General features: G+C 39.0%; 5 protein-coding genes and 1 non-coding gene across 7 annotated transcripts; 3 read left to right on the top strand and 3 right to left on the bottom strand.

Annotated features, from left to right (window-relative positions):
• The first annotated feature begins 155 nt into the window (after positions 1 to 155).
• On the top strand, positions 156 to 5,635 carry LOC18022553 (ARF guanine-nucleotide exchange factor GNL1). Its single transcript, XM_006405563.2, has 3 exons — positions 156 to 585; positions 849 to 1,626; positions 1,812 to 5,635. The coding sequence occupies exons 2-3, from the start codon at positions 904 to 906 to the stop codon at positions 5,430 to 5,432; spliced, it is 4,344 nt and encodes a 1,447-aa protein (XP_006405626.1). The 5' UTR covers positions 156 to 585; positions 849 to 903; the 3' UTR covers positions 5,433 to 5,635.
• A 6,751-nt stretch (positions 5,636 to 12,386) lies between these two features.
• LOC18022554 (vesicle transport v-SNARE 11) lies at positions 12,387 to 14,493 on the top strand. The gene is made up of 6 exons (XM_006405561.2): positions 12,387 to 12,582; positions 13,009 to 13,130; positions 13,453 to 13,511; positions 13,590 to 13,778; positions 13,863 to 14,033; positions 14,151 to 14,493. The coding sequence occupies exons 2-6, from the start codon at positions 13,037 to 13,039 to the stop codon at positions 14,298 to 14,300; spliced, it is 663 nt and encodes a 220-aa protein (XP_006405624.1). The 5' UTR covers positions 12,387 to 12,582; positions 13,009 to 13,036; the 3' UTR covers positions 14,301 to 14,493.
• Positions 14,432 to 15,674, bottom strand: LOC18022552. Its single transcript, XM_024159010.1, has 5 exons — positions 15,442 to 15,674; positions 15,261 to 15,347; positions 15,023 to 15,172; positions 14,752 to 14,925; positions 14,432 to 14,632 (listed from the first exon to the last, which is right to left on the bottom strand). The coding sequence occupies exons 1-5, from the start codon at positions 15,613 to 15,615 to the stop codon at positions 14,531 to 14,533; spliced, it is 687 nt and encodes a 228-aa protein (XP_024014778.1). The 5' UTR covers positions 15,616 to 15,674; the 3' UTR covers positions 14,432 to 14,530.
• A 489-nt stretch (positions 15,675 to 16,163) lies between these two features.
• LOC18022551 lies at positions 16,164 to 17,709 on the bottom strand. The gene is made up of 5 exons (XM_006405558.2): positions 17,364 to 17,709; positions 17,193 to 17,279; positions 16,816 to 16,965; positions 16,514 to 16,711; positions 16,164 to 16,436 (listed from the first exon to the last, which is right to left on the bottom strand). Exons 1-5 carry the CDS (start codon positions 17,526 to 17,528, stop codon positions 16,317 to 16,319), a joined length of 720 nt encoding a protein of 239 aa, XP_006405621.1. The 5' UTR covers positions 17,529 to 17,709; the 3' UTR covers positions 16,164 to 16,316.
• On the bottom strand, positions 17,044 to 17,115 carry TRNAP-AGG. Its single transcript has one exon. It is a non-coding gene; the product is annotated as a tRNA-Pro (tRNA).
• A 4,487-nt stretch (positions 17,710 to 22,196) lies between the features above and the next one.
• LOC18022550 (uncharacterized protein At5g39570) lies at positions 22,197 to 24,273 on the top strand. Of its 2 annotated transcripts, XM_024158593.1 has the most exons (3): positions 22,197 to 22,993; positions 23,045 to 23,434; positions 23,904 to 24,273. In XM_024158593.1, exons 1-3 carry the CDS (start codon positions 22,268 to 22,270, stop codon positions 23,991 to 23,993), a joined length of 1,206 nt encoding a protein of 401 aa, XP_024014361.1. In that variant the 5' UTR covers positions 22,197 to 22,267; the 3' UTR covers positions 23,994 to 24,273. The 2 variants fall into 2 exon arrangements, with proteins under 2 accessions (XP_024014361.1, XP_006405620.1); XM_006405557.2 differs by having other exon boundaries at positions 22,198 to 23,434.
• The last annotated feature ends 708 nt before the right edge of the window (positions 24,274 to 24,981 follow it).

The raw sequence follows: 24,981 nt of genomic DNA, 5'->3' as shown, positions 1-24,981 counted from the left end.
TAGTGTTTTCTCACTTAGGCCAAAATGAATTATAAAATACACTTTCGCAATTTGCATCTGAAGGCTTTATACATCGATAGGCCCATGCGCCCAACTAGCGAAAGGAAGAAGCGGCCCATCTCAGAGCTTCCACTTTCAGCTTTCACAACCTTCTCTTTGATCATCTCTCTCAGAGGATACATCCGATGCTTCTCCGATCGCCATCCTCGTGACACTCCACAGGAGCTAATTGCAGGAAGGAAAGATCCACGTTTGATGTGTTTCTCGTGATTCAGGAGAAACAAGGATCTGATCTCAATTGGGTTTAGGGGCAAGCTCTCACTCTACCTCCGCATCGGCTCGAGCATTCACCATTGTCTCATTAGCACTGAGAGCTTCTTCTCCGTTCAACGCAAACGCCATAGAACCCACGATAACACACCCTTTCATAGCTCATTATCTGTCTCTCTATTTGGTTTCAAAGAGTAGAAGCTCAGCAAAATTTGGATCTCTTTTCTCGATCCCGATCTCTCCTGCAAAATTCCGCCATTTTTGCAGTGCCTCTGTGTGTTAATCGACAGTGTTCCTGTGGTGATCTTCAGCCAGGTACTTTCCTCGATCCACTTCCCTTCTTCGCTTTCCAATTTCAAATCGTTTCTTTGTACTGTGATTAGCTTCTCAAATTTTCGTGGGTTTTGCTGATTTGCGATTTCTATGGGTTTTATTTTGTTTTCTCAATAAGCGCACTTAGATCTGAATTGTACTGTTTCTTTTGAATGTGTTACTTGGTGAAGTTGAAATGAAATGATTTTGATTCTTGCGGTGATGGGAATATTTTGTAAAATGATTCTCCTTTTGACTATTTGCAGGCTGCATGCTTCGTGTGTGTTTTGGTGTTTGAGAGCCAAGAATCTGGGACGAGTTATGGGGTACCAAAATCATCCTTCGGGAAGCAACTCGTTCCATGGAGAGCTCAAGAGCTGTCACACAAAACCGTCCAAGGGTGCTTTGGCATCCATGATCAATTCCGAGATCGGAGCGGTTTTGGCTGTGATGAGGAGAAATGTACGGTGGGGTGTTCGCTATATCGCAGATGATGATCAGCTTGAGCATTCTCTTATCCATTCTTTGAAAGAATTGCGTAAGCAGATATTTTCATGGCAAAGCAATTGGCAAAACGTTGACCCGAGACTGTACATACAGCCCTTCTTGGATGTTATACTATCCGATGAAACTGGTGCTCCGATCACCGGCGTTGCTTTGTCATCTGTCTATAAGATCTTAACCCTTGACATTTTTACCCTCGAGACCGTGAATGTGGGAGAGGCGATGCATATCATTGTTGATGCTGTGAAAAGCTGCCGTTTCGAGGTAACTGATCCGGCATCGGAGGAAGTGGTTCTGATGAAGATACTTCAAGTTCTTCTGGCTTGCATAAAGAGTAAGGCGTCTAATGGTCTGAGTAATCAAGATATTTGCACCATTGTCAACACTTGTTTGCGTGTTGTTCATCAATCAAGCTCCAAAAGTGAGTTGTTGCAGCGTATAGCTCGCCACACGATGCATGAGTTGGTTAGATGTATCTTCTCTCAGCTTCCTTATATCAGCCCGCTGGCCAATGTGAGCGAATTACATGTCGGCGATAAGGTAAATCAAACTAAACTTTCATGTTAGCATTTTTAGTTTGGTCTACTTTTAGATAGAATCTTCAATGCCAAGCATATTGATTGATAGAAGATAGCTCATGAAAGATTATTAAGGTGAATAGTATTGACCATCTTTTTAGACTATTTGTTTTCCACAAATATCTAACGGTATTATTTCTTGTCTAGGTGGGAACAGTGGACTGGGATCAGAATTCTGGAGAAAACAATGTTGAAAATGGAAATATTGGTAGCGTATCTGATACTCTCGGCACTGACAAAGATTCTCCAAGTTCTGAGATGGTTACTCCAGAAACCGAACTTAAAAATGATGAAAAGAGAACTGAGGTCAGTGATGACTTGAATGTCGCTGCTGATGGTGAAAACGTAATGATGGCGCCTTTTGGTATTCCTTGCATGGTAGAGATTTTTCATTTCTTGTGTACCCTGTTGAATGTTGGAGAAAACGGTGAAGTCAATTCCAGATCCAACCCTATAGCATTTGATGAAGACGTTCCTCTTTTCGCTCTGGGTTTAATTAACTCTGCTATTGAACTTGGAGGGCCTTCTTTCCGTGAGCATCCAAAGTTGTTGGCTTTGATTCAGGATGAGCTATTTTGTAACTTGATGCAGTTTGGTATGTCGATGAGCCCTCTGATTCTTTCTACAGTCTGCAGCATCGTTCTAAATCTCTACCTGAGTCTCCGTACTGAGCTCAAGGTACAGCTTGAAGCTTTCTTTTCATGTGTACTTCTGAGGATTGCACAGAGCAAACATGGCTCTTCTTACCAGCAACAGGAGGTTGCTATGGAGGCTCTGGTTGATCTTTGCAGACAACATACTTTCATGGCTGAAGTGTTTGCGAATTTCGATTGTGATATAACCTGCAGTAATGTTTTCGAGGATGTTTCAAACCTGCTATCAAAGAGTGCATTCCCAGTTAATGGGCCTTTATCCGCTATGCATATACTTGCACTGGATGGGTTAATCTCCATGGTTCAGGGAATGGCTGAAAGGGTTGGTGAGGAATTGCCGGGTTCAGATGTTTCTACACATGAAGAAGGATATGAAGCATTCTGGACAGTGAGATGTGAGAACTACGGAGATCCTAATTCTTGGGTTCCTTTTGTCCGAAAGTCAAAGCACATAAAGAAAAAGCTGATGGTTGGAGCTGATCATTTCAACAGTGATCCTAAAAAAGGCCTGCAGCAACTCCAGGCGATGCACTTGTTGCCTGAGGAACTTGATCCAAAGAGTGTGGCATGTTTCTTCAGGTATACATGTGGTGTAGACAAGAATCTTATAGGAGATTTTCTGGGAAATCATGACCAGTTCTGTGTTCAGGTGCTTCATGAGTTTGCCAAGACGTTTGACTTCCAGAACATGAATCTTGATACCGCCCTGCGTCTTTTTGTGGGTACTTTTAGATTGCCTGGCGAGTCACAGAAGATACAGAGGGTGCTCGAGGCGTTTTCTGAGAGATACTATGAGCAGTCACCTCAGATACTGATTGATAAAGATGCTGCCCTCTTGTTATCTTATTCGATAATCTTGCTGAACACAGATCACCACAATACGCAGGTCAAGAAAAAGATGACCGAAGAAGACTTCATACGTAACAACAGGTGCATAAATGGAGGAGCAGACCTTCCTAGAGAGTACTTATCTGAGCTGTATCATTCGATCTGCGACAGTGAGATTCAGATGATCCCAGATCAGGGAACTGGCTTCCAAATGATGACATCCAGTCGTTGGATTAGTGTGATTTACAAATCCAAAGAAACCAGTCCTTATATCCTATGTGACACTGCATCCCATCTCGACCATGACATGTTTTATATCGTGTTCGGTCCCACTATTGCAGCTACATCAGTGGTTTTTGAGCAAGCAGAGCAAGAAGATGTTTTACAGAGATGTATTGATGGGTTATTGGCAATTGCTAAACTTTCAGCATATTATCATCTGAATAGTGTTTTGGACGATCTAGTCGTGTCTCTCTGCAAATTCACACCTTTCTTTGCCCACTTATCTGCCGACGAAGCTGTTCTTGCTTTAGGAGAAGATGCCAGAGCAAGAATGGCTACTGAAGCTGTTTTCTTGATTGCAAATAAATACGGTGACTATATCAGTGCGGGCTGGAAAAATATACTGGAATGTGTCTTGAGCCTCCAGAAACTCCAGATTTTACCAGCTCATATAGCTAGTGATGCAGCGGATGATCCGGAGCCATCAACTAGTAACTTGGAGCAAGAAAGACCTTCAGCAAATCCCGTGTCAGTAGTGTCACAGGTACAACCCTCAGCGACGCCTCGGAAATCATCTAGTTTTATTGGTCGGTTTAGCCAGCTTTTGTCATTCGATATGGAGGAGACAAAGCCATTACCAACCGAGGAAGAACTTGCAGCTTATAAACACGCTCGTGGGATAGTGAAAGACTGTCACATTGATAGCATATTCTCAGACAGCAAGTTTCTTCAAGCTGAGTCTCTGCAACAGCTAGTAAACTCCTTAATAAAGACTGCCGAGAAAGATGAAGCTAGTGCGGTCTTTTGCCTGGAGCTTCTGATTGCAGTAACTCTGAACAACCGTGACAGAATCCTACTGATCTGGCAAACTGTTTACGAGCATATCTCGGGTATAGTCCAATCAACGTCAACACCATGCCCGCTTGTTGAAAAGGCTGTTTTTGGTGTCTTGAAGATTTGTCAGAGATTATTGCCTTACAAGGAAAACCTAACAGATGAGCTTCTGAAATCACTCCAACTGGTTCTCAAGCTTGATGCAAGAGTGGCTGATGCATACTGTGAACCCATCACACAAGAAGTCGCGCGTCTTGTTAAAGCAAATGCATCTCACGTTAGATCTCATGTTGGTTGGCGAACGATCATATCTCTGTTATCAATCACAGCTCGGCATCCAGAAGCTTCAGATGCTGGATTCGAAGCTCTCCGGTTTATAATGTCAGAAGGAGCTCACTTGTTACCATCAAACTACGTCCTCTGTTTGGATGCAGCTAGGCAGTTTGCTGAATCTCGAGTCGGCGAAATCGATCGGTCTATCTTAGCCATCGACTTAATGTCGAACTCTGTGTTCTGTCTCGCAAGATGGTCTCAAGAGGCGAAAAACTCGGTCGGAGAAGAAGATGAAGCTATGATGAAACTAAGCCAAGATATTGGAGAAATGTGGCTTAGACTTGTGAACAACCTGAAACGAGTTTGTCTTGACCAACGCGACCAAGTGAGAAACCACTCCATCTTAATGCTGCAAAGATCCATAGCCGGTGCAGATGGGATCATGTTGCCGCAACCTCTATGGTTCCAGTGCTTTGATTCCGCAATCTTCCCATTACTAGACGAATTGCTCAACGTTTCAATCGAGAATTCGAGGAAGACTTTCAAGAAAACAGTCGAAGAAACGCTCGTGCTCGCCACAAAGCTCATGTCGAAAGCTTTTCTTCAATCTCTCCAAGACATCTCGCAGCAACCTTCCTTCTGCAGAGTCTGGGTTGGTGTGTTGAACCGTATGGAGACTTACATGTCAACAAAGTTCAGAGGAAAACGCAGCGAGAAGATCCATGAACTCGTACCGGAACTGCTCAAGAACACGCTGCTGGTGATGAAGACGACGGGGGTTTTATTACCAGGTGACGATATTGGGAGTGATAGTTTCTGGCAACTTACTTGGCTTCATGTTAACAAGATTTCTCCTTCTCTGCAATCTGAAGTTTTCCCTCAAGAGGAGCTTGATCAGTTTCAGAGACGAAACGCGAAGCTTGAGGAAAACGCAAAGCCTGAGACAGTGGTGGAATAGAGATGATGAATTTGTTCTATACAGAAGGAAAAGCATATTGAAGGAGTTTTTAGAAAACTATTATATCGAAATATTTTTTTGCAGTATAGTTTTTTGTTTTGAATATAGGGAAGATTATATAATACTGTACTTTGGAGTTTGGAGTTTGGAGCTTTTGGTTTTTACTTTTTTTTTTTATGGAAGAATGTCACGTTGAAATTGTGGCTTTGATTCAGGGGCTGGTCAATATTTAGGGGCTCTTGGGCCAAAAAAATAAATTATTAGCTAATTTTTCTTAAATATGAATTTTAAAATATTGTTAAAAATGATAATCCGAAATTTTTAAAATAATTATTAGCTAATTTTTCTTATATATGAATTTTAAAATATTATTTAAAAATAAAATATGAAATTTTAAACTAACTATTACCTGTTGTGAAAACTTATAAACTTTATTAATCACTGGAATGTATATAGAGTACATAGGGAATCTAGGTTAAGTACAATGTTCTGATGGGCCTAATGGGCCGGTATAAGAGTCCATATATGATATGTGTTATAACACTCCCCCTTGGACGAGTGAACCGGGTCAGCTACTCAATCGGGATCTCGATAATGCGCTGGGGAATGTTGCCTCATTAAAACCTTACCAGGAAAAACCCAGTGGGACAAAACCATGGTGAAGGAAAAAGAGTACAACACGCATTACTCCCCCTGATTGTAGCATCACTGCAGATCTCTAAGTCTATACATTCTTATCTGTTTGACGAGCTTCCGGTGTGTTGAAGTAGGCAATGATTTGGTGAAGAGGTCAGCTGAATTCTCACTGGATCGGACCTGCTGAACGCTGAGAGTGCCGTCCTTCTGCCAGTCTGAGGTTGAGAAGAACTTCGGTAGAATGTGCTTCGTCCGATCTCCTTTGATATATCCTTCCTTGAGCTGAGCTATGCATGCCGCGTTGTCTTCATACACCACCGTGGGCTGTGTGTCTTCGTCCATACCACAATCTCTGCGGATGTGCTGAGTCATGGAGCGCAGCCAGACGCATTCCCTACTAGCCTCATGAATGGCTAGGATTTCAGCATGGTTTGATGAAGTGGCAGTGAGTGTCTGCTTCATTGATCTCCAAGAGATGGCTGTTCCTCCATGCGTAAAAACGTAGCCAGTTTGAGACTTGGCAGTGTGCGGATCTGATAGATATCCTGCATCGGCGAAGCCGACTAACCCATCTTTATTTTGGTTAGTATAGAAGAGTCCTAAGTCTTGAGTACCTCGAAGGTATCTTAGGAGATGTTTTATACCGTTCCAGTGCCTCTGAGTTGGAGATGAACTATATCGAGCGAGGAAGTTCACGGCGAAACATATGTCTAGTCTAGTGTGACTAGCCAGGTACATTAACGCTCCTACACCACTGAGGTATGGCTTTTCAGGACCAAGGATTTCTTCATCATCCTTTTTGGGACCAAGAGGGTCATCACTTAAGCTTCTAACTACCATTGGGCTGGTCAATGGGTGAGCTTGGTCCATATTAAATCGCTTGAGTACCTTTTCGATATAAGCCGATTGATGTACAAGGATTCCTCCTTTGATGTACTCAAGTTGTAATCCCAAACAGTACTTTGTTTTGCCTAGGTCTTTCATTTCGAATTCTGCTTTTAAGCAGTCGACTGTTTGGTAGATCTCACCAGATGTTCCGAGGATGTTTAGATCATCCACGTATACTGCTATGATTACAAATCCTTTGTTTGAGTACTTCTTGATGAAGATGCATGGACTGATGGGGTCATTTTTGTAGCCTTCTTTGATGAGGTAATCGCTGAGGCGGTTGTACCACATACGCCCACTTTGTTTCAGTCCATACAAGGATTTGTTCAGCCTGATGCAGTATTGATCTCGAGATGCATTTTTGTCTTTTAGTTCAATGCCATCTGGGAGTCTCATATATATTTCGTTGTCCAGGGGCCCATAGAGATATGCGGTTACAACATCCATTAACCGCAGATCAAGATTTTCTCTTATGGCCAAACTTATGAGGAATCAGAATGTTGTTGCATCCACCACTGGAGAATAAGTCTCCTCATAATCGATTCCGGGTCTCTGTGAGAATCCTTGTGCTACAAGCCGTGCTTTGTATCGAACGACTTCACCGAGTTCGTTCCTTTTGCGCACAAAGACCCATTTGTGGCCCACTGGCTTGATGTGTGATGGGGTCCGGATGATCGGACCGAACACGTTTCTGAGTTTGAGACTCTTTAACTCCACGTTTATGGCTTCTTTCCATTTTAGCCAATCTGTTCGATGTGTACACTGTGTTATTGACGTGGGTTCTAGATCCTCTTGCGTGAGCGCAACATCAAGTGCTACTTTGTATGCAAAGAGTGCATTTAAGTCGACTTCTTTTCGATTCCATTGTATTCCGGACATATTTTAATTGATGGAGATCTCATTGTTATCTTCTGAACCTGGAGATTCGGCGTCCCGAACTTCCATTGAGGGTTCATTAGATTGAGTCTCAGCCACGGCTATGTCTGATATTGCAGGAATCCCGGTTTCGGTTATTGCACCTTTCTTTGATTTCCGAGGATTCTTATCTTTGGAACCGAGAGGTCTGCCCCGTTTGAGACGTGGTGCAGACTCTGTAGCAACTTGGGTCTGTCCCGTTGGGACAGCTATTCGTACTGGTGCATTACAAGCTGGGATGTACGATTTGGTTACTTTGGTCGGGTCAGCAAAGGAATCTGGCAATTGATTAGCTAGCTTTTGATAATGAATAATCTTTTGGATCTCTGAATCACATTCTAGAGTCCGAGGATCTTGCCAATTTAATGATGTTTGATTCCATGAAAGATCTTTGACCAGCTTGTTTGTCTCACCACCTAAAGAGGGATATACCGATTCATCGAATTGGCAATCCGCATATCTGGCCTTGAAGAGATCTCCAGTGGTTGGCTCGAGATATCTTATGATGGTGGTTGAGTCAAAACCAACATATATTCCCATCCTTCTTTGAGGTCCCATTTTGGTTCGATGTGGTGGAGCAATGGGTACATATACTGAACACCCAAATGTTTTGAGATGGGAGATGTCTGGCTCATGACCCGAGAGTAGTTGGGATGGGGAATATTTGTGTTCACTAGATGGCCGGATGCGTATGAGTTCAGCAGCATGTAATACTGCATGTCCCCATGCTGAGGCCGGGAGCTTTGATCTCATGAGTAATGGTCGGGCTATCCATTGAATGCGTTTAATGAATGATTCAGCCAATCTATTTTGAGTATGGACATGTGGTACAGGATGTTCCACGGTTACCCCCATGGCCATACAGTAGTCATTAAACGCTTGTGAGGTAAATTCACCAGCATTGTCAAGGCGGATAGTCTTTAGTGGGAAGTCAGGGAAATGGGCCCGCAATTTTATGATTTGGGCCAAGAACCTAGCGAAGGCTTGGTTCCGAGAGGACAAGAGACAAACATATGACCAACGGGTCGATGCGTCTATAAGGACCATGAAGTACCGGAATGGTCCGGAAGATGGATGTATAGGTTCACAGATATCGCCCTGGATTCTTTCTAGGAAATGAAGTGTTTGTTTAGAGATTTTAACTGGTGAAGGCCGAGTGATCAATTTGCCTTGAGAACAAGCTGTGCACATGAGGTGTTGAGGATAAGCTCGGTTTTCTTTGAGGGTATGCCCTTGAGAGTTTTGAATTAGTTTACGCATCATATTTGCACCGGGATGACCGAGCCGGTCGTGCCAAATAGTATAATCAGTAAACCGGGCTTTGAGAGTGGTATTAGCTTCAATCATACTGACTTTAGCATGGTAAAGTCCAGTAGAGAGCGCGGGTATGGTTTCGAGGATTTGTTTATGGCCGTCTACGGTTTTAGTGACTAGGAGGGATTCTTTGTTCCCTTGACCTTGGGTTTCTATGTGGAAACCATTCTGTCTTATATCCTTGAAGCTCAGAAGATTTCTCTTCGAACTAGGAGAATATAGAGCATCTGGTATTTCAAGTTGTGTGCCATTTGATAGCAACACATAGGCATGGCCATATCCTTCGATAAGGTTTGAGAGACCCGCGATGGTGCTAATATTTGCGGTTTGATAGGTTAGGTTTATGAAGTAACTTTTGTTTCTTAAGATAGTGTGGCTGGATCCACTATCTACGACTATGGTTTCCAAATGCTGGTGTGCTTTATTATGAATAGAAGATAGAATTCAGTATTGAGGAATTCAGAAAATGTGATAAATCATAAAGTAAAGCAGTGTCCGAGAATAAAGGCAAATGGAAAAAAAAAGGAAACAAATCCCAAAATGAAAAAAAATAAAGAACAAAATCAAATTGTATCAGAGTTTCAGATGATTGAATTAATCGAGGAGATCAGCTGTTTCATAGTCCATGGGGTCGGTCTGCTCGTTTGTGGTGTTCTCATCATCAAGGAGGTCGTCACCTTCCAGGTTAGCAGCATCGACTGGCTGAGTCATGTTGGCTTCAGCAGGAGCTTTTCCGTACTTCTGGTATAGATCGCAGTGGATCTTGGGGGTGCGACATTGCTTTGTTGGGTGGTTGAACATCCCACATCTGGTACAAGCAGAGTGATCGGGGTTGGTGTGGCGGGTCGGCTTGGTGATGCCTCGACCACGACCAGGACCATAACTGAGGTTAGGTCGGTTGCCACGACCATGTCCGCGTCCACGTCTTCCACGTCCATGTCCTCGGCCATTACCACGTCCATTACCACGTCCACGGCGGTGATCTGAGGATCTATCGGGTTGAACATGGTAGGACTCTTGACGAGAAGCTGGGACAGGAGCCGATCCCGGGGGCCTCATAGCGCTGTTCCTCATAAGCAGCTGGTTATTCTTCTCAGCGAGGAGAAGACAGGACAACAAGTCTTCGTACAATGTGTGTTTCATTGCACGGTATTGTTGTTGGAGCACAACATTCTCTGTGCTGAATGTGGATAATGTTTTCTCGAGGAGATCATTATCTGTCACATCCTCGCCACAGAGTTTCCGGATGGCAACAATACGAAAGAGTTCGTTGTTGTAATCATCTACGGATTTGTAGTCCTGGAACCGAAGGTTTTTCCAGTCGAAATCTGCCTGAGGCAACTGGACCATTTTCTGATGGTCATATCGCTTTTTCAGCGCTTGCCACAATTCAAGTGGATTCTCAAGAGTGAGATATTGCTGCTTAAGGCTCGGGGCCAGATGATGGCGTATGTGACATATCGCCTGAGACTGTCCCTTACGGGATGCGGTGTTACCGTCGGTAATACACGCATCGAGTTCTTTCGATGCAAGGAACAAGCGCATGTCTAGGGCCCACTCGAGGTAGTTATCCCCGGAGACGTGAAGGGCCTTGAATTCACATTTCTGAATGTTTGACATCTGAAACATGAGATTGATTTTGTTAGGGATTGTTTTGAGAAAATTTTGAATGCTGATGATGAAACTTTCTATTTTGAGAATATTTCTATTTTAGGAAAGTTTCTAAATTTGGAAAGTTTCTAATTTGGGTAATTTTCAAATGAGGAAAGTTTCTATGTCGGGAAAATTTCTATATGAGGAAAGTTTTTATATGAGGAAACTTTCTATTAGAGGGAACTTTCTCGGAAATAGTAAATTTTAAAGGGTATGGTTTTAGTTACCCCGAACATGATGTCGGTTTAATAGCTGTGATTTAATCGGTTAAAGCCGAATATAATTTCGGTTAATGAGAACCAGGTTTAGCCGGTTTTAGGCGGTTTAGGAGGAATCCTAGGGGAGCCGAATATGATTAGGGTTTTATCTAGGGTTTTAACGGTTTGGAAAACATATTTTGGATGTGATTTCGAGATCTATAGGATCTGTGGTCGATGGTTTTAATAATTTCACAAGGACAACAAAGAAATCACGTGAAAAGGACTAGGGTTTAAGCATTATGACTTACGATTTTGAAAATTACAAAATCGTGAATCAAGCTTAGGATTTAGAGTTGATTTTCTTAGTTTATTCAATCAAGAGAATCAACAATCAAATAAGCTGCAACAAGCTTATTAAACATGAAGAAAATCGAATAGGTTTATGCCATAAACATGGCCAAAAACGGTTGTTAGGTTTTTGTAGATTAGGGTTTTATAAAACGAGTTTAAAACCTTTGAACATGCATAAACTTGTAATTTAAACAATCAATCAATAAGTTATCAATCAATCATCAGAGTATCAAACACTTTCAATCAATTAGAGATCGATTTTTTTTTTTTTTTTTTTTTTATAGGGTTTTGAAGTGTTTAAACAACAGGTTCTATGGCTCTCAGTTTTAGAAGATACCTTTTCCACCTTTGGATTTCTGACAGGCTAATGAAACTGGGAGCTAATAGACCTCAGTTAGCCGCTACAAATTCCAAGGATTGATCACCAAAACTGGAGAAGCTGCTGGTTGAAGAAGGAAAAACTCGGATCTGGTTTTTTTTTTTTTTTTTTTTTCGGTTGATCGTCGTGTACTGTAAGTGTGCGTGAGGGCGCGTCCGACGTTGGATCGACAAACGGTTTTCACCAGTAGATTCGTCTCGTCGAGGGCTTCGATTTGATATGTAGATCGTCTTCTGGTTCCTCACGGTTTGGAAGATATGCGTCTTTTAAGTTTCGACTTGCTTTTAGGGTTTTGGTGGTGACTGGATTTATTAGGGTTTTTCGTTCAGAGAGTCTTATCGTGCTGATAACGTGTTGTGAAAACTTATAAACTTTATTAATCACTGGAATGTATATATAGAGTACATAGGGAATCTAGGTTAAGTACAATGTCCTGATGGGTCTAATGGGCCGGTATAAGAGTCTATGATATGTGTTATACCTAATTTTTCTTTTTTAAAAAATCTTTGTTTTACTCATCTAACCATTTTAGTATTTTACTCTTAACCACATTTTGTATAACCGGCGTAATTATAAGACAGCTTGGCTAAAAGATAATAAAATGATTATCAAAGTGGTGGTATACCAAAGAAACGGTGTTTGTCGCTGTAGGATATAATTCCTTAAAACATTGAACATATTCCGACCGTCCCACGTATACGCATCCATCAAATTCAATTCATCGTTGTCTTCCTGAATTTTCTTCCCGATCAATTTCCTCCGATCTATTTTCCGATACCGACGTCGTAACTCTTCTCCTCCGTTCGTTTCTCAGGTCTCGTCTCAATTTCTTTATTTTTTTCGCCTAATCCCTCTCTTCTGTGATTGTGATTTTTACTTTCTAGTTTCGGTATCTACATTCCTAATTATGTGCTTTAATCGCTTAATTGCTTCGGCGAACTCTTCGATCACATGAATCTCTTCAATTATTCTCGCTTGAGATCGGTGAATTTCACTTTTCTGGCTTCTCTTTTCTCATTTTTCCCACATAAACCTCGTGTTTACATGCTTTTCCTGTATCGCGATCTAGTTCAGAATATACAATATATTTAGGGTTTTGGATTGTCTGATAGATCAATCATCGATAATAGTTTTCGAATCTCTGAAAAAATTGCAGTACCTAGTCTTGTTGATGGTCTACGGAAGAATTGGATTTCATATATTTTTTGTTCATCATCATTGTGTTTTGCTGATTCTGCAGGATTCTTTTTTAGTATTCCCTTGGAAAAATGAGTGAGGTGTTTAACGGATACGAGCGGCAATATTGCGAGCTCTCGGCGAATCTTTCAAAGAAGTGTTCCTCAGCTGTTGCTCTTGATGGAGGTAAATTGATTATCTTTTCTCTACTCAGGCATTGCCTTAGAGCTTTCTTAGAGATCGTAGACGAAAACAAAATTTTATCTTGTGAATGTAACAATGAACAAATTAGAGATATTTTGGTTGGTGTTTGATGCCGAGTACTTTGCGGTTTTAGATCCTTTAGTTACTACAATTCTCTTGTCTCTTTCATGCGTTGTAAGGACATAACATTTGTGCTTTCTTTGGTCACTGATTGAGAAGAGAGCTTGTCATTAGCAAGTGTAGATCATCATCCTTATTCTGTTGTTTGCATATCAGAATTGTTGATACTTTTGCTGGTTTACAGAACAAAAGAAGCAGAAGCTCTCAGAAATAAAATCTGGACTGGAAAATGCCGAAGTTTTGGTATGTGATAGGCTTAGATCGAATCGAACATAGCGTTTTTCTTCATTTTTGACGATGCTCTGTCCTTTGATCAACCAGATTAGGAAAATGGATCTTGAGGCGAGGAGCCTTCCACCAAATGTCAAGTCTAGCCTGCTTGTCAAACTAAGAGAATTCAAGTCTGATCTGAACAATTTCAAAAGCGAAGTGAAGAGAATCACGTCTGCAAACTTGAACGCTGCTGCTCGAGATGAGTTGCTTGAAGCTGGTATGGCTGATACAAAGACGGTATGTAAAAGACTCAGTAGTATTTTGCTCAATTTAATCTCATCTCGAAACTTCTTTCGATTGATACGCCCATTTTGAGGTCAGGCTTCAGCTGATCAAAGATCAAGATTGATGATGTCAACGGAACGTTTGGGTCGAACCACGGACAGAGTCAAGGACAGTCGTAGAACAATGATGGAGACTGAAGAGATTGGTGTTTCAATCCTCCAAGACTTGCACAGTCAGAGACAATCTCTCCTACGAGCCGGGGACACGGTACCTTCTCTTATTCCAGATTTTAACTAGATAAGATGAGAATATAGGGCTCTTTCATGAAGAGGAAAAACGTTTTCTTTATTGCTTTAACCAATATTTTTAGAACTCTGTTAACAGCTTAGTGGAGTAGACGATAACGTTGGAAAGAGCAAGAAAATCTTGGCAGGCATGACGAGGAGGATGAACAAGAACAAATGGACCATTGGAGCCATTATCACCGCTTTGGTCTTGGCCATTATCATCATCTTGTACTTCAAACTCACCTAGTAAGCCTCTGTATCTAAAACCCGACCAAAATCTCTGTTACTTAACAATTGGTGTGTTCGGTTGTGAATCTTTGATCTATCCCTTTTTTCTCAATTCATCTTTCTGTGTGAAAAGTTATGTCTTTGCCACCTTTTTAAAATCTCGATTGTTTGTTTTCGTTTGCGTTAAGAAATTACATACATTTCGAACGATTTGTCTACATTTGATCCAGAGCTGGTTAAACATTGAGATTAAGACCTAGTTTTGTTTCTCTCGTTCTTGAACCTGCTATAGTCAGCGAGCAAGCTCTCAATAACCTTATGCTTCATGTTATCTACCAAACCGGTCAAAACCTGTAGAAAGCCAATCGAAACCAAAAGATCAAGAATAAACCAGAAACATGGCGTCTCTAAGTTCGCAAACGCATATCTATGAAACAGTTTCTAACCGCATTGGCTACGTTTCTACTAACATCCTCGGGTACAAGCGCAAGAACCGAAGGAAGAACAAAGCTTATGTTCATCTCTAGTCGACCTTTGAGCCTTGTGTGCCTCCCACCTCGGTCTGGATACAATGCTCCTCTGACTCCGAGAGTGAAATCAGACGGTTCCATTACCCGGTCAAGCCCTTGAAGCTCCCATTTGATCTGAAAACCGGAGTTTCAAAAGCATAGACCGTTAAAGAAACAAGAGAGAAACACAATAAATTTTTCATTTTGCCAATCTTGTTGCGCATAATATTACCATGTTGAGCTCAAGAACTTTGGTTATGTCTAGAGGTATGTCCGACGGGTAATCTCGACCGTTGGATTTGCATCGAATCCTCATGTCCACTACTGGCCTCGCAGTGAGGAAGAGGAAATTGATTGGTGACATTTGTATTCTCCATTCCTCCTGCAAAAATAATTTCATCAGAAGTTAAAAAGAAAAAATTGAATACAAAAATGATATAAAGAAAATAGAATTTAAAATAGAATAGTACCTCGTTAAGCCTATGACTTTTAGGTTTATCCGGAAACATTGCTTCGAAAACTCTCGGTTTCTCTTCCAAATACTCATCAAACAACGCCTGAAAATTCCCAAAAAAAGCATTAAAATACCCAAATATACACTGATAGTGATAGCTTATATACATACCATTTTAGAATGAAAGAGAAAAGTACCTGAGGAGACTCGTGCAACTGAACATCTGTAGAGATTCTAGATGAATACTTGGAGGGTTTTACAGGTGACAACTGACACTTCACTTTCCACCGTCTTGATCTCAGCTCGGTGGCCATCGTCGGGCATCTTCTGAACATCGCCGGAGACGATAAAACCGTTGAGCTTACAGCCATTTCTCCAATCTCTCTATCTTTGTTATTTGCATAGGAAAGGTTGCTTTTATTCTCTCTAATACGTTTTGAGACTTTTGCAAAAATAGAGAGGCCAGGCAGATAGTTATATTGTCACGGTAGAGATTGGAAGGTAGTGGAATATTAAGAAATTTTTGTTGAAACATTCCTTCCAAGTTTTATCTTCTATAGTAACCGGTATACATTCGGTTTTTTCAGTTCGGTTAGGTTTCAGATTTAGATTTCTTTCCCTGGTTTTGTAAGAAATAAGTCCGATTTAAAACTGAAAATAATTTGGTTTGGTTCGGTTTGGTTCGGTTTAGGGTTAATCAAAGAGGTCACCGAACTGATACAAAAAAAATTGGTTTACTTCGGCTTGTAATGAAGAGGTTGTATTGTAAGACACGTCTTCTCTCACGCAATTTGTTGATGAGACTGACACGAGAATATTGAATGTTGAGATTCTTGAGAAGAAGTTGTATACAAACTAAACATTTTGACGGTGGCAAAACTTCTATCTCACGCAGAGGTTTTGAGGAAATGTAAGTAACTTTTTGTTGGAAATTTAAGTACTTATCCGAAACAAAACTGTACAAAACAAAAACTCTTGTTGTATAAGTTGACCAAAAAAATTACACTGAGACTTTATAATCGATTGTTCGTTCATGTGGGACTGAGAAACTATACATGGTTGAACATTGACATTAAAACTCGGATTTAGTCGATAACCTCTGCAATTTTCTCTCATTCTTGAATCTGTTATAATCAGCGAGCAAGCTCCCATTAACCTTATGCTTCATATTATCCACTAAACCGGTCAAAACCTACAAAAGGTTCAAATCAATTACAGAGAAATCGCGTATTATTTGAGTCCAAAGATAGTCAAATAAAATTGTCGTACCGCATTGGCCAAGTTTCTCCTAACATCTTCAGGCACCAATTCAAGAACCGGAGGAAGAACAAAACTTATGTTCATTTCTAGTTGACCTCTAAGCCTTGTGTGTTTTCCTCTTCGGTCCGGGTACAATGCACCTTTGACTCCCAAACTGAAATCAGACGGTTCCATTACTCGGTTAAGCCCTTTAAGCTCCCATCTCGTCTGCAAAAGAAAACGGTAATTTCAAAATAGCTAAATAAGTTTCAACAATGGGGAAGCTGAAAGAAACAAAGAGAGACATGTGTTGTTTGATCCCACTTATTTACCATGTTGAGCTCAACAACTTTGGTTATATCTAAAGGAACATCTGGAGGATAATCCTGACCGTTGGATTTGCATCTTAACCTCATATCGACCACAGGCCACACAGTGAGGAAGAGGAAGTTTATTGGTAACATCTGAATTCTCCACTCTTCCTGCACAAATTCAATTCACCGGAAGTAAAACTAAGTGTATAGATAGAAAAAGACAAAAAAATAATAATTCACAAAAGAGGGGCATTCCGAGAATTGAACTCGGGACCTCTCGCACCCTAAGCGAGAATCATACCACTAGACCAAATGCCCATTTTGAAACATTTCTTCTTTCATATAAAATTATCATTAGAAATGTTATTAGTTGAAGAAGGATTATAATTAATTACCTCGTTAAGCCTATTGCTTCTGGGTTTATCAGGAAACATTGCTTCGAAAACTCTCGATTTATCCTCCAAATACTCATCGAACAACGCCTGAGAATTCCCAAAAATACATCAAAATAGAATTGATTTTACACAAATTTCACACTGCTTCTTGTTATAGAGAGAGAAGGGGACCTGAGGAGACTCGTGCAGAGGAATATCTGTGGAGATTCTGGAGGAATACGTGGCGGGTTTTACGGATGACACCTGACACTTCACTCTCCACCGTATAACTGATCTCAGCTCCGTCTTCTTCACCGGCCGGTAACTTCCGTACATCGCCGACGATAAAACCGCCATTTCACCAATTACTATCACTCCAAGTTTAGAACTTCGATTACTTCCACATCTCTTTCTCTAGACTTTTCGAGTAAAGTTTGCTTCTTGATTTCTCTCTGAAAGTTGAGACTTTGTAAAAAACTTAGATTTCTCCAGACGAAACAGAGAGTAAAGTTGTTTCGGTAGAGGGATTTGGAAAGATAAGGGATATCGAACTTTCGGCCTTCTATTTACACGTGGCATATTATGATCCTATCCATGTCATCAAGATTTAGAACCTGTAGGGCCCCCTCTGCTTTTCTCCTTACACCCTCGCATTCGTGGCAGAGAATGACACGAGAATCTCAAAAGACAAATAACTTGAAAAGAAACAAAAAGTTGTGTTCTGATGAAAACTCTGCCTGAGACAGAGGTGTCTACAAAGACCTATATCTTTCTTTAACAAAATAACAACCGATATTCCAATGTTGTTCTTTCGACCACTAATAATGTTACTACACAAATATTTAGATCCAATGAGCTACACACACAAAAAATATACCTTTTGAACTAGGAAGACGAACCCAAATTCCCAAAATTATGATGATCCTAATGAACTTCATTGGAAGAATATGATTTGAAATTAGGAGAACGTAGAGGAACAATATGATATTCCTCGAACATAGCTACAATTCGTAGTGGTGTAATTTGATCGTCGGATTGCTTGTTGATTAAAGCACACACAAAGAATCAAACGTAATATATATATATATATATATATGAATGATAAAATTGATTTTATGTGTTCCTTGGAATTCATTGAACTCAAGGACATGTTTGCGAAATTTCTCTATTTATCATTCAAGACAAAATGTGTTTCAGTTAAAAATATTAAAACAACAAAACAACAAGACAGAAAACACAAGACAATCTCACTTTTTTCTCTCATAACTCTCTTATTTTTTAAAAAGACAAACCATCACAAACTGCATTTAAAGCAAAGTAGTTTTAAGAAAAACATGTTTAAGAAGCCACAGATGAGGCGATGATGAATTAGATATCCCTCGTAGAGAAGCTGAAATGCGCCAAGGGATGTGACATCGATCCATTGTTTTTTTTCGATCTAAGTAGTTTGATATGTAAAATGTTTACATGGTTTTTGGTTGAATAATGAATGGTTTTTGGTTGAATAATGAATAACGAATTTTCCTTGGCAATCAACTCTCTCTATCTCGTTATTTAAGTTATATGTCCCAAATATTAATTTCTCTTTATGCACCCAATTTAAAATGGCTGTCATTGTCATCTTTTCTTGAGAGTATCTATTCAAAATAACAGACAAATTTTCTCTGCTGAACGACACAACATTCTCGTTCAAATATAGGCCTGCACAAAAAAAAACACAAACCTAACTTTGGAGGTATTAATCTAATAAAGCAGAATTAGAGAGTTTTTTTACCTTCAAGTGATTGTATTACTTTATCTATATACTTTTCCATTTTGTCCAAAGTGATCTTCTTTCCCTTCAAAAACTTTTCTATTAGTTCATCATGAGCTTTTTGTGCAACGTAAAAAAGAATATTTGAAATATAGTCTAGAGCTACAGTAAATAAAATAAATAAAAACAATTGTTGCAATTGTATCTTTAGAATGCTGTTTTAAAACACTTATTTCTTTGTAAACATTCCACGGAATCATTTTAAGAATTGTGCGTTTTAGCCCATGCTTCACACGCCATTACCAATATAGGATCATAAGAGCCTCGGCAAACTTTAACACTACAAAAGACAAAAAAACACACAAGTTTGTGAACAATAATGCACAAATTTTTTGTAGAAGATTTAGAACACTAAGCCAACAGACATCGATCCACTATTTTTTTTTTCAATCAACTCTCTCTCTCTCACTGTTTTAGTTACATGTCCCATATGTTAATTTCTCTCTATGCACCCAATTTAAAATGGCTGTTATTGCCAACTTTTCTTGAGAGTACCTATTCAAAATAACAAACAAATTTTCTCGGCTGAACAAGTTGAGAGTTTTTGTTTTACCTTCAAGTGATTGTACTCTTTATCTAGACTTTTCCATTTTGTCCAAGGTGGTCTTCTTCCCCTACAAGAACTTTTCTATTAGTTCATCATGAAACTTTTTTGCAACATAAAAAAGAGTATTTGAAATATAGTCTACAGCTACAAAAAAAACAAAAATCAGTTGTTGTAATTGTATCTTTTAGAATGATGTTTTTAAAACCAAAAATTTTTCTTTCTGATAGTCTAGTCGATTAATGGATTTAAAAATTTACCGACTTTGAAATATAAATTACATACATAATATTTTATAACAAATTCTAAAATTCAGTACTATATTAAATTCCAAACTAGCATTCAGATCATAACATTATATGTCTTATACCATACGAAAAAAATAACTGATACGGAAGAAAGCATATTCAAATCAACAAAAATAAAATTTTGACAAAAACTCAAATATCTGAGAAAAATAGGATCTCGAAGTTTTTAATATATAGAAGAAAATAGATAAATGAAAATTTGGGTTTGATCGAGTTGCATTCCAATGAATAAGAAAACACTATACAGTAGAGCTTCTATAAATTAATACTCGATAAATTAATAATCACTATAAATTAATAAATTTTGATGGTCCCAAGTCGGGCCAATGTAAAAATCCATCAAATTCGATAAGATAATAAGATAATAATTTTTTTTGAAACCCTTATGTAAATATATGGTCCCAACAAAAACATAAATTAATAATGATATAAATTTCTGAAAATATATATAAATTTAATATTCTAAAATATGACTAATGTGTTTGTTTTTAGTTAAAGTTAAAATCTCATTGGTTCTCATCTCTCTAATTATTATATCAGTAACTCTTATTGCGGTTTTACTATATATATTCAAAATTTATGATGATTTTTTGATGTGATAATTGATTTTCTTACATATAAATGTTTTTAAATGTATTGTAGTGTTATCTACAATTTTATCATCAATAATACTGATAGTAGCCATAGTTTTTTTTATAAATTTTATACTTATGAACATGTATATTTTTATATGGATAATCCAATATGGTGAAAACTATTTTATTGTGATAGTTATGATTTTTAATCATAATTTATATTATGATATTTGTTAAAATTTTAAAATATAACATTATTCCAAAATAATCTTTAGAAAATTATATGCAGAAAGCAATTTTTCTCTATTAATTAATAATTATTAATTTATAGATAAATTAATATCACGATAAATTAATAAAATATCATAGTCCCAACATTATTAATTTAAAGAGGTTTTACTGTATTACTATGAATCAGCACATTGGTTGGCTAAGAAGGTTTCTTTTGCTAATATCTTTTTGTTGATAAACTCTATCGGCTGATTCGGTCAGTTCCGATAGGAATGCAACGAAGTATTATAGAGTAGATTGATTATCCAGGTTCAACGAACACCATAAACTCCAAGCACATGCACTTGGGCCAACAAGTCAAGAGATCTATGAGATCCAGCGGGTTACCACACTGCATATCCCAAGTTTGAAATGCTTTCTGACTAATGTCAGGAATATCTAAATTGTTTGTTATTGACTATCATGTATACTGCTTGGATCTTAGGTTCAAATCCAGATTTTAGGGGTGGGCGCGGAGCGGATATCCTGGATTTTAGGGATATCCGTGATCCGCTCCGCCCTGATAATCACTTTTTCGATCTGTATCCGCTCCGTAATTATCTGGATATCCATTTTCCGGATATCCGCCAAAAATCTGAATATTTGTCGGATATCCGATCCGCCCCATAAAAATATTTAAATAATAAAATATTTAAAATAAAAATTCAAAAATTCAAAATTTAGTTTAAAATGACAATATTTTCTTTAAAAAATATTTTTTTCTTAACCTATTAAGTTTTAATATTTATAATAATCAAATTTATAAAAAAAAATTCACAAAAATTACATTTATATATAATAATTATATACTTTATATGAATTATTATCTATATATATATATTTATATCGGAGCGGATATCTGTCTTAATTTTTTTTTAGTATTTGTGATTTGCTTCGTTTTTAACGGATATTGAATTTTAGTATTTGCTTTGCTCCATAAAATTACGGATATCCAGATTTTTCGGATCGATTCGAGACGAATAGCGGATCGAAGCAAATGTAACGGATATTTTGCCCAGCCCTACCAGATTTCCCACACAAACTGCTAATACTTTCTATACCAGTTGTATTAATTCGCTCTCATGGTTATCTCCTTATTTGCATAACGACTATCTGACTTCAAATCTCCCTTATTGATGCAATATTTGTTTGAAAGAAAATATCAAAATTTGGATTTTTCTTTTCTTTTCTTTTGTTGAGTTTTAAGCATTTCAAGTGTAAATGGTTCAGAGCTTGACTACAGAACCGGTACTTTCTCATCCGTGGAATCACATATTCAAATCTGTCGGTAGAAGAATCGAATTATGGATTCCGGTTCGACCAGTCGGCAATCGGTACGATCAGATTGTTTAACCAATTAAGACAAAGCCACGTGGCAAAATCTTACCCGCGTCGTAGACTCGTAGTGCTCGCCATGTAAACAGCAGATTAATGGAGCCCACGTAATTAAATTAAAAAAACGCCGCGTTTTATACCCTTCGTCTCCTTCCTCCTTAAAAAATTCCATTTTCGTCATTATTGTGAGATCCAAGAGAAAAGGAGAGAAAATCACAGATCAGAGAGAACCTTTTTGAAAAAAAAAAACGATGCCGTACTACACCAGAGAAGAGGATGAAGTCGACGATTTCGACGAGTTCGATCCAACGCCGTACAGCGGTGGCTACGACATCACCGTGATCTACGGCCGTCCGATCCCACCTTCCGATGAGACTTGTTACCCTCTCTCTTCTGGAGTCGATGACGATTTCGAATACGAGAGACCTGAATTCACCTCGATCCATGATCCATCTGCCTACGCCGAAGAAGCTCTTCAGACCGAGTACAGTAGCTACTCTCGACCCAAGCCCCGACCCGCATTTCGACCCGATTCGGCCGGAGGCGGTCACGTGCAAGGCGAAAGACCTAACCCTGGTTACGGATCTGAATCCGGTTATGGCCGGAAACCGGAATCGGAGTACGGATCCGGGTACGGTGGTCAGACGGAGACCGAATACGGTAGGAGACCTGAGTCGGGATACGGTGGGGAAACGGAGACGGAGTATGGTCGGAGACCTGAGCAGGGTTACGGATCTGGCTATGGTGGTCGAACGGAGGCTGAATCGGAGTATGGATCTGGTGGACGAACCGAGGTTGAGTATGGTCGGAGACCTGAATCTGGGTATGGTGGGGGATCTGAGACCGGGTATGGATCCGGGTATGAAAAGAAACCGAGTTTCGGTGAAGAGAGGAGCGAGTATGAGCGTAAGCCTAGCTATGGAAGATCTGAGGAACAAGAAGAAGGTTACAGGAAGCCTAGCTATGGAAGATCTGAGGAGCAGGTTGAAAGTTACATTAAGCCTAGCTATGGAAGATCTGAGGAACAGGAGGAAGAAGGTTACAGGAAGCCGAGTTATGGACGATCTGAGGAAGAAGAAGAAGGTTACAGGAAGCCTAGCTATGGAAGATCTGAGGAGGAAGAAGGTTACAGGAAGCCTAGTTATGGAAGATCTGAGGAAGAAGAAGAAGGTTACAGGAAGCCTAGCTATGGAAGATCTGAGGAGCAGGAGGAAGGAAGTTACAGGAAGCCTAGCTATGGAAGGTCTGAGGAGCAGGTAGAGAGTTACATAAGGCCCAGCTATGGAAGATCTGAGGAACAGGAGGAAGAAGGTTACAGGAAGCCAAGCTATGGAAGGTCCGAGGAACAGGAAGAAGGAAGTTACAGGAAGCCTAGCTATGGTGATGATGAGGAAGGGAGCTATGGCCGCAAGAAATATGTAAGCTCACGAAATAAACATTTCGTTATACTGATATTTCCCATAATTTGCATCTAGATTGTGTGAACGATAAGCGTGAATAGTCAGTTTGCATCTAGATTGTGTGGATGATAAGCGTGATTGGTTAAAACCCTTTTTTCGTAGTATAGAGTGATCTCCATATTGAAGTAAAGTTTATACCTTTAGGCTTTAGTTCATGTTCATTCATGATCCATTAATAAGAATCTTGTTTCACATTCTGAAATGGATTTGCCTGAGTTTCCTTGAATCAGAAGCTAGTTTTAGGATCCCATTTGGCTTCCCAGGTTTGGTATCTGATTAATTTTGGACATCATGAGGATACTTGAACATCTTAATTACATAGTTCATACTTCATAGTGGTGGCATCATTAACTCCATGTCATTGTGTAGAACATTACAAAGGATAGGTTTTCTCTTAATCCTAATTATCAATGTACAAAATTTGCAGGGTGGCAATGACTCTGATGAGGATGAGGAGAAGAAGCAGTATCGTTACAAGCATCACCACCAGAGGCGTCGTGATGAAGACGATGACTAAACACTCTCTCAGTGCTGTATGAGAAAGTGCTTATTGCTTAGCTTCTAATTTCTTACTACTAAATAAAAAGCTAAGTCTTTATATCTTTCAAGATTGGTGTTGTTTGTTTGAATTTTCTTTAGATACAGCAAAGTCTGTGTCACACTATATGTCTGAGTTTGTTGGTGGTTCATAATAAAGACCTTGAATTTGTATCGGGTCACCATGTATCTGTTGCTACTCTGTTTTCGATTTTGTGTTATGATACTTTTACCTCTTTTTATACATATAAGTTATATAAGTTACCTCTTTCTTCAATATCATTACTGAAAGAAGAAGCCATAACAAGTGATACAATCGTCGATGAATCTCCTTTCCTTCTTCGCTGGAGGACTGACGGGAACCTTAGGTACGAGGTTGCGATGAACAGCATCATGTTGCTATTGTTTTGCTCTCATGAATCTACGATTTTCCTTCTTTTTTTTTTTGTAAGGTGTGAATTTGAGATTTTTTTTTTTATTTGTATTCGAAATTGTTTGATATTTTAATCACGCACTTTCTTTCTTCAATAGTTCTATCCATCGTAACAAAGAAACGTTTGTTTTGTGGGTAGTAGTTGTGCATACGTGTGTGTTTTTTTTTTTTTTTTTGGGTTTTCAGAGACTACTTGCTAAGCAAAGCCTAGGGTTTCACGAGAGTTTAGGCTTGTTCTCCTTGTCTCCTTACTAATACTAGGTGTTTAGTCCGCGAGTTGCACGAACCGAAAAGTTTCATTGAAACCTAAAATAAAATTGTCACAAAATCAAAAATAATTTAGATCAAAAATTTGATACATACAAAATTAAAATAAAGCTAACCTATAAAAGTAATCATTGTCTAACATTAAAAACTTTAAAATCAATACTAATAAATGTATGAAATCAATAAACACAAATTAAAATAAAATTAATATGAATTATTTATCTTTTTTTCTTTTTATCTTTTAATTTTTTTTCTCTATCATCTTTTA

Source organism: Eutrema salsugineum, unplaced genomic scaffold, assembly GCF_000478725.1.
Source record: "Eutrema salsugineum unplaced genomic scaffold, Eutsalg1_0 scaffold_14, whole genome shotgun sequence".
NCBI lineage: Eukaryota > Viridiplantae > Streptophyta > Magnoliopsida > Brassicales > Brassicaceae > Eutrema > Eutrema salsugineum.
This window is presented reverse-complemented; position numbering and strand designations above follow the sequence as displayed.